Source organism: Corvus moneduloides, chromosome 4 (genome assembly GCF_009650955.1).
Source record: "Corvus moneduloides isolate bCorMon1 chromosome 4, bCorMon1.pri, whole genome shotgun sequence".
In the NCBI taxonomy this organism is placed as follows: Eukaryota; Metazoa; Chordata; class Aves; order Passeriformes; family Corvidae; genus Corvus; species Corvus moneduloides.
In genome coordinates this window covers 21,321,306-21,330,603 of record NC_045479.1, presented here as the reverse complement: position 1 = coordinate 21,330,603, position 9,298 = coordinate 21,321,306, and the positions used below count along the sequence as shown (strand labels likewise).

The following is a 9,298-nucleotide window of genomic DNA, read 5'->3' as shown; positions in this document are numbered from 1 at the left end:
GGGTGCAGCTGCAGTCTTGCAATTTTTCTGCTCCCCATTTGCCTAGAACAAATTTATTTCTACTCTGTAGCCATCTCTCTATATTCTGAGGGTTAGCAAGAAGCACCTGCTGAAGTTATATTTGCTTAGACTCTGTTTTGGAGAGGCTTACTAAAACCTTACTCAGATATTGCATTTACCTCAGCTTACTTCAGCAGGGCTCTCCTGTTAGTACCACTTCAGAGTCTCTCTTCAAAATGTTTTGGATCTTGTTTTGCTTCCTGCCTAAGTATGCTGGAGACAAATGTTTTCAAAGACACTCTGTGTGTGTGTGTGTGAACATTCCCTGCTCATTTATTCCAGTGAGATAAATTGGCCCTGATTGCTTTACTGTCTGAACATGACTTTTCTATAGTGCCTTCTGGTTTTCTTTGGCCACATTATTGACACTGGGTAATAGAACATGAAAGGATTGTGGATGGGCTTTTACAAAGAAATCGGCTAAACAGCTATTAGAGGATTAAAAGCAATACCATGGCTGGGATAACACATCTTTAAAAGGCTGATAATATCAAGAAGCAAATGGATTTGTAATTTAATGGCAGTAGAGGGAAGACTTCAGATGTTGTTTTTTCCAGATTTGATAGATTAAAGTGTCTGCTTTTGGTGTGCAAAGTTGGATAAAGCTGTAGCATGGTTGCCTACAGATAGCAGCGTTCATCTTACTTGTAAATAGTAATCGTCCCACGTGGAGAGAATCCTTCTGGTCAACATTTTAATTAGAACTACAATTTTCATGGTGACGAGTTGGATCATTGTCTGCTTTATAAGTATGATAATGATACACTTTAGAAGCTTTGGAAAAAACCTTTGTCTAGACAGAAATAGCTTAATAAAGCTTTTGAAATGTGGCATTCACTTTAAACCTTTGCTGATGCCTGGACAGAAGCACCAATCCATATTTAGGAAATCTTGTTTTCTACTTGCTTGTGCTAAAATTGTGCAAGAGGTTTGCGAAACAGCAGGAACTGTGAGAAATAACAATGTACAGCTTTCCTCAGGAGAGTGCTTCAATCTGTGACAGATTTTTCCCACCGAAAGAACTTCCTTTTCATCCAGAAATTAATTCTTTTAAAATTAAACTAAAATACATGTGGCATTCTGGTTTTTGCATCTTCAGCATTGAGGTTGGACTGGGAGGTATTTTAAGGACATCTCCAGAGCTGTTAAAGATGTATAGGCTGAAAAAAAGTAGCTAGACACCCTAAAGCAGTGATGGTCAAGCACAGGCCCAGGGTGGGATAATTTCCACTCCATTAGATAGGAATATTGAGGAACATTCCACATGAGAGAGGAAAAGGGGCAGAGTCACAGCCCAGTCCCCTTCTCCAGCCAGCTGCTCCTGGAGAAGGTGGCTCACTGCACCACCTCTCTGAGGTTTGGGAATCAGAGGACTGAGGCTCCTGGATTGATATCTCTGTTGGGGTCAGACCTCTGTGATAGCAATCTGACCTAAAGATTGATTTGTGGCCTTCTCTGATGTGTCCTGCCCAGGAAGTAATGGTCATTCTGGCAATTTTTATTTTTGGTGGTTTGATTTGGCTATTTATTGTCATGATATGTATATTAACTGCTCTTCATCTTCAGAGTGCTTTCCAAAGAAATGTGTTTCACAGAATTTGCCTCTGGTACTCTGCGGGAGTGTGTGTTTTTCATAGATAACAAAGATTTAATCTCTGCTTTGAGGGAGAAGTGCAATTCAGGCTTACTCACAGAATTACCAGCAGCAATACCACATTTCCAGAAATCTCAACACTGAGTCAAAGAGACAGACAGCTTGAATTTCTTGCCAGAGAAACACAACAGAAAGAAGAAAAGCCAGGAGACAATGGAACCCAATCAGAAATTCAGACCTCTACCTTGCTGTCCTCTTCTTTCTTGGGTGAGAAATACAAACACTATACAGCCAGAAATGAGTGCATTGGCTCTGGATCTGAACTGTCCAGGTAATTAAACCTCTATTTCTGAGTCTGGGAAACAGCCTCTGAAAAAGTAGCAGCCCTTCAGAAAACAGTCATTAGAAAGTGGAGCCAGCTCCCATGTAAAGGGTGAAGAACAGCACCTGTGACTGCCATGGACACAGAAGCTAAAAGTGTACAAATGCTGAGAACAGTCTTCTAGAAAGCAGATGAGTATTTTTGTACCAAATAATTTTTACTAGGTGCCCACAACACAGACCTCATCTACATTTAAAAATCTAGATTAAAAATGTAGTTAAATAGGTAGCAGTTCATATTTACCTCCTTTCTATTTTCTTTATTTTTTCCTGAAAATGTATTACTCCTGCAAACAGAGCTGTCCTGTTTGTTTTCAATTAAAAGTGAAAAAGACAGAGCCAGGATTAATCACATTTTTTATTTAAAGGAAATTTATGGACACATTTTGAGGTATTTGATCAGTATTTGTTCTTATTTATACATGAGTATTTTTCAGGTGTTCAGTCAGCAGGACATGAAGGAAAGATAAAAAGATACAAAACCATTTCATCAACACAAGGCCAAAAAAGCAAAAGTTTGAAAGGTATGTGGAAAGTGGATGGGTAAGAAGTTTACCCCATATTCAGAATGGGATTTAAGCACATAGCTAAATGCCTCGGGGAAAGGCAGATTTTAGAGCAAATTGGACAGAAATTCTCCTTTTAAGTAGATGCAACCCAAATTAAAGGTATTCCATAGATTTTGAGGTATTAATTTTAGAAGTTGCATCCTTTGAAAAAGTAATACAATATTCTAAACGAAAGGAGAAATACCTACATTTTCATGCAGATGTAAACTGATATACTCAACATTTCTCTTTTTGTTCACACCAGTGTCTATAATATAATATAACCTTATAGGTTATATTTCTAAGCATATCATTTCTGACCTGCCAAAAAGACACAATCCACACTATTTTGTCCATGAACTCAGATTTAAGGAAAGTAGGAAAAAAGCTGGCAGCATTTTTTCAGTATCTGGAGTGAAGTTTTGCTTTTGAAGGTGCTGTTTTACAGAACTCTGTTTCCCTCTTTGTAGCACTGATTGGAATGAAAGTGTCCAGCTTTATATTCCTGAAAATTATCCTTAGAATAATCACCAAATAGACAGTGTCCAATGTATGAGCTGTTTCTTTCACTTTAGAAGATGCTGTAAAAGAAGTTAAGTTCCAAATATAGCCTTGTTTTTACTTGGAAAATTGTTGTTTCATAAATAGAAGTATTTCTGTGAGTTTTCTGAAATATTTAGGGAAAGATATTTTATCTAAATCTTACCTTCCCCAGTCCAAGTGCTTGCAATGCAGTGCCTCTCAGGTTGGCAGTCAGGAAAAACAGACAATAAAACTTACTGGACAAAGCAGGAGAAAGGGGAGGGGGATTTCCTGAAATGGATTTATCCAGTTTTACCGTCTTAAGTGAAAGGCAAAAGAAAATAGAACAGAATAAAAGCTGAATGAAAAGTAGAATGCAAATGTTGCTCCGGTTCAACAGTCCAAAGGAAGCTTAGTAACACAGCTGAAGCAACCTGAGAGATATCTGCTTGCTTACAAATCACGTCTAAGTTTGATACAACAAACATTTAAAGTCCTTTAACAGACGGAAAATACCTTTTTTTCCCCATCAGTTTTTCGTTTCCCCGGTATTAATTTTCATCTGCAGAAAAGTCCCCAGGGTTTGAAATTGTTTTCCAGCCAAACTTCAAGCTTTCTGTCTCCAGAGAGGAGACCTAGCTGCCCGTCTCCTCAAACTCACTGTAGGGGGATGACGCCGAAGAAGATTTAGACTCTCCATCACTGTTGCACTCCTGCAGGGAAGCCGCACTGGGAGTTCCCGGGCGCTCCTGGGCAGAGAGCGTTTCTTTACTGGCAGAGCCTAAGGGATGGCAGTCCAGCAAGCTCTGCAGGTGTTTGATGTAGCTTATGGCAGCTCTCAGGGTCTCCACTTTGCTGAGGCGCCTGTCAGCAAATTCCTTGGGCAGGTGCTCCCTCAGGCGCGTGTAGCCTTCATTCACACAGCGCACCCTCTGCCTCTCCCTCTCGTTCCTCTTCCGAATGAAGGCAGGCTCGAAGGAGCAGTCATAGATGCCCATGTAGCCAGGGAATGGGATGTAGGAGATGCAACCTGTGTGCCCACTATAGGCTTGCTCCCAGTAAGATGGGTCCAGATGGAAGGGAACCCCAAAGGGCTCTCTCCGGGGTACCCCGTGGAGGTGCATGTGGCTGTTAGCCAGGGACACAGCTCCTGGAAATGCAATCCTCTTCAATAGTTTATTATCATCTTTGGTGCTGTCCATGCTTCTTTTTGTCCTCACCAGTGGCGTGTTAGTTCCTGAATTTGGCTTCCAATGTATTAATCCAACATTTGTATAGGTACTCTTCCCCACAGGCTGCAGTTTCCTCCTGTGGTGTATAAAAACTCAGATCTCAAAGCAAGGCTAACAACTCATGAGGTCCACACTGTGCCTGGAGAGCCTTGTTTTTATAGGTGTAGGATGCCAGTTAATGTACAGACAGGTTTTGAGGGCCATCACTCCACAATTTAAACCCTTCTTCTCCTGTGATCTTCATATTTCAAAAGATAATAAGAGGGTTCCTGCGTATTCCTTTTCTCTCCACTTGAAATTACGACCATAAGAGTTAATGCCAAACATAAATAATCTTCCAGGCTCTAAACACTTCTCATGTATTGTAATCCATGATATCGTTTGATATAATTGTCTCCAAAAGATGGGTAATTTGCAAAGTTTACAGGGATCTTCAAAGTTTTGGCAGAACTCCTCACTTTCAGGAACCAAGGATCTTCTGACATCTGAAAACTACCCAAAGGCTTTTCACAATGAAGTCCAAAAGACAACTGCAAGCTTTGTTGTTTCGGCTGCTCTGGTCTAACTGAACCAGCTCACAAGCAGTTTGCAAAACTTATATGGCTTATCTGTAGCTTTCTGGGGAAGCTGAGACATCTTCAAAGGAAAGAGTGCTCTCTTGTGGTTGCAAGTCTTGTCAGATCAAGAATGTACTACGTGCAAGCATAAGAGGAAAACTGCCTTCTTCACCCCAAGAGAGGTTTTCTCAAGAAGTGTGTTTCTCAAATTGAACATAAGCATTTTAGCATTTTCAAACAGTTTTCAATATTTTGTGTGTTTCTGCTCATTCTAGGAAAGTTCTGGTCATCCCTATGAGCACCTGCCTCAGATAAACAAACACAAAGGTGATGCCCTGATAGCCCCATGCGCAGGTATTACTAGACGTTTACACAGATATTGGCTTACCTGATGGACCCTACACACTGCTTTAATGGGGGAGCTGAAAGTCCCTCTTGACCCTGCCAGGTCTGTGCTGTGTCCTCCAGTTTGCCTGCAGCTTGCCAAAGGAAAGAGGTGGACAAAAGATAAGGACTTTGGGCAGTATAACGTCATAATGTCCTTGTCTGTGCCTTTCCTCTGAGACACCCCCCTGTGTTAAGATCTTCCCCTGCGGCAACTTGACAGTCTTTGACTTTTCCCATGTTGTTGTTCAAGAGCTCCATAGTTACAGTTTTTTTGTTGAAAACACATTTTCACAGTTAACTGAATCTCCTTTTTTGGCCATCATCAGCTTGGGGAGTTGAATGTTTGGTCTGGGAGAGCTGTGGGAAGGGACAGACATGAAAAGGTACACGTATGTAGACTCTATTAAAACTGTTCTTTTGCTCAAAGTGAAAGTTTCCACCCCGTTCAGTGTTTCATGTGAAACTGCCTCAGAAGTGTCAGCAACTGAAACAACATTCTCCACTCTGAGACACATCTATGTATGTCTCTGCTGAGTTAGAAACTAGCAGCAATGATGTGAGTAGCACACATTTTCAAGCTAGCCTTTGTGTCTCTGCTGGCCTATTCTTCAGCTTCAGAAAAAGAGTAGTACTCTTCAAAGAACAATGAACGTACAGGCAGACCATTCCAGACAGACATGAGTGAGAACAACCTTGGAGTCTGGTTTATGTCAGGGTAGAATCAGCACCAAAGTGGCCCAAAAGCCAGAGCAAAAATTACTGGGGAACACCCCATGGTATGTACAGCTCATTTCAGATCAAATAAGTGAGAGTCTTTCTGCCTTTTAAAAGAACCTTTGGAAACAGTTGATCAGGACGGACTTTTCAATATTACTTGCACTCTAAAGTCCATTGTCCAGAAATGTTTTCAGAAATGAATGCTTAAAGGAAAACAGCTCCTTCACTATAGCGCTAGGTTAGGCCAGGACTTCCAGTTTTCTTAAAACAAAGAAGATGTTGACCTCTAAGCAAATACCTGAAGCAGGCAAAGGCCATTTGATCTGTGTTATCATCAGATTTAAAATGCTGCTCTCTGGCAGTATTCCTGTAAGGAAATAGAAGCATGCCTCCTGGGGGGCTCAGCTGCCAGCTCATTTCACAGCTCTCTATGACCTTGCCAGCAGCCTGGCCATGTTCAAAAGGCAGGGTTACATTTCAGTTCTGTCATGCAAATACACTGTGCCCTGCTACCAGACCTCTTTTCTATGTTTACTGTAAATGCAGGCCACCAGCACTTCCCAGAGTGTCAGAATTGCACCGGTGCTAAAGACATCTGCTCTTCTGACAGAAGAATCCACGTTGCTAATCCTTTAGAGAAATACACGAAGAAAAATAACAGGTAAATGTTAATTGTTGACCTGAATTATTGAAGCTGATCTCATATCAAACAGACTCTGAAGTCTGAATTTGTTTGTGTGCAAGAGAAATTAGAAAATATGCCACAGGCTTTTGATGAATGTGGAATCTTGTTGACAATCTAATGTCACTTGCTCGGAAAGGGATTTGCCCCTGGGCAGAGAGCCAGAGCAAGGCCAACACATCTTACATCCCACTGCAGCTCCTTGTCGAGAGCCTGAGCAGGATTAAAGCAATTTATTGTTCCTGTACTGACTTCTGCACCAAGTCTCAACATGTCTGCACATGCAGACACAGTGAAAGTAGCAGGACTGGACCACCAAAGGGAAAGGCTAATACATGTTCCTTTCAATTTTAAGAGTAGCTTAAGACTACATGGATAATGTTCCTCATTTAAGGTAAGCCTTTGATCTTCTTTCTTACACTGCTTCTCCAATTAAGTCCTCTTCACACCTTTGTCTGGATGAAGCTTTGACTCCAGAAAGCAGTATCTGCCGTGCTGATACAAAGCAGATGGCCTGGTTTGCTTTCCAGGCGGTACAAATCAGGTGTTTGCTGCTCTACAATGGCAGAGTTCATGCTCTTTATGCACACATTGTATGTTTAGCTTTGGTTTAGGTTTTGGGGTTTTGGCTTTGTTGTTGTTTTGTTTTGTTTGTAAATACAAAGTCTAAATGGGGATGCTGGAACATTCCTTACACACTCTACCATCTGTGGCATTCAAACAGGTTCCCTTTTTTTTTCACTTCTCTTTTACTTCACTATGAGCACTTAATTACCCAGCCAAAATGAATAGAAAATAATCTTGACATATCTATAAAAATAAAACATTAAGGCATCTTCCTGCCAGATATAACTTAGTTGTGGTTTTAATTGCATGTATCCTAACACAATATCTATGAGTATGTGATCTTTGTACAAAAGAACCCTCAACATGTTCCCATTCCCACATGAACCATAACCATGAATAACACTATTGACATCACACAGTGATTTGAATTACTCTGAATTGCTCAAAGAAACAGATTCTCCTTGACCCTGTGTCCCTCTGTCTCTGAAAAGAAAGTCATTGGTGGAAATATTATAGTAGAAACATGAGAGTCAGCTGAACACATGCAAGTCCACTAATTTCCCAACAGAAGATGTCTCAACTCTTCTATCTGTGAACACATTACTGAAAAGGAAGAAGAAAATACACCAGGAATTTAAAAAGAAACTCTCACAACACTGTGCATTTCTTATACTGAAACTATCATAATATTGTGCATTTCTTATATTTTATTGTGCTGTAATTATGCCAAATTCGAGTATCTATTATACATATCATAGCTTTTCTAGGCTGCCACAATTTACTAACAGATACAAAAATATGTAATTAACAGGTTCTCTTGTTAACTGCTCTCACACAATTATAGTAGTAACTTTGCTTGAGACTGAGCTACAGGAATACAGGATTGAGTAGGTTTGTGTCTCTCTTGTCCTGTTTTATCCTTAAGCATGGGTCATCTCTTTCCAACCCTACACCTAAAAGTGAAAGCTGCACATAGACTACCTAGGCTTCTTACTGTGACTATCACCAAAATACAGGCCTGCAAAGTGCTGACAAGCCACTAAAAGGAGATGAGAAATTTGGATTTTTGCTGGTAAAAATGGCTTTTTGCATAATCTTCATTCCAGTGTTATTCTGCTTGGTGTGAGAAAGAACCCAAGGGCAGGTTTGCATTAGCAGAAGAGAACTGATCGTACCGAGACGTGGGCACGGCCCAGAAGGGCCTTTGGTTCACGCTGCAGGGAAGGACTGAATCGTGCTTAGTGCATCTCCTTCCCCTGTGGTTTCAGAGTCTCCCTTATCTGTCAATATGTCTCGAGGATCTGAAGACGACTTGAAAAATAGCTCAGCAATTTGTTCCTCACACAGCAAGTACCACTATAAATGTCAATAAACCAGGCTTCCAGGAGACACAGTGCAGTTGTCTTATCAAAACACTTCACATATAATAAAAGCGTTTGGTATATAAAAAAAATATCTTCCCTTGCAGAAGAAACAGTTCCCAAATGTGTTTTATCACAATACCTTGGGCATGCAGTGTACATCTCTGTAGACACAGATTAATTTCTCATTCAGTGACACTTCATATTATTACTGGCTTCCTTTGATACTAGTGCTTTAAACTGGTAGTTAAGATATCACTAGTTCAAGGGAGTAAAGTGACTACAAAAAAAGCTGGAATCTCAGAGGACTCATGCCTGACAGTAGGAAAAACCACTCTTATCTACGTATGACTACGTCCAATCTGGCTCATAGGCTTGAAGTATTACTTTCAGCTCAGATAGTTGAAATAGTGCAAGGATTTCAGTGCCAGGGCACTTCTGCTGTAGAATTACAGTATTATAGTTGGAATTAAGACAAGCTGAGGGCTTGGGATAACCCAGCATTTCAGGACAGAACTGAGACGTACTGAGTGTGACCGTGAAGTTTTAAGGATGAGAACTGAAAATGGAAGGTCTCCTGTCATCTCCGATGTATTAGGGAATGCAAAGTGAAGAGAGAGACTTTTGGGCTCGTAGTCATTCTCTAGTAGTTTCTAAGAAAGATGTGAAGTATTAGCACCAACATGTGAA

At 40.7% G+C, this 9,298-nt stretch overlaps 1 protein-coding gene across 1 annotated transcript; it reads right to left on the bottom strand.

Annotated features, from left to right (window-relative positions):
• Positions 1–3,283: 3,283 nt before the first annotated feature.
• ASCL4 (achaete-scute family bHLH transcription factor 4) lies at positions 3,284–4,902 on the bottom strand. The gene has a single exon (XM_032105168.1). The coding sequence runs from the start codon at positions 4,305–4,307 to the stop codon at positions 3,741–3,743; it is 567 nt and encodes a 188-aa protein (XP_031961059.1). The 5' UTR covers positions 4,308–4,902; the 3' UTR covers positions 3,284–3,740.
• Between the last annotated feature and the right edge of the window lie 4,396 nt (positions 4,903–9,298).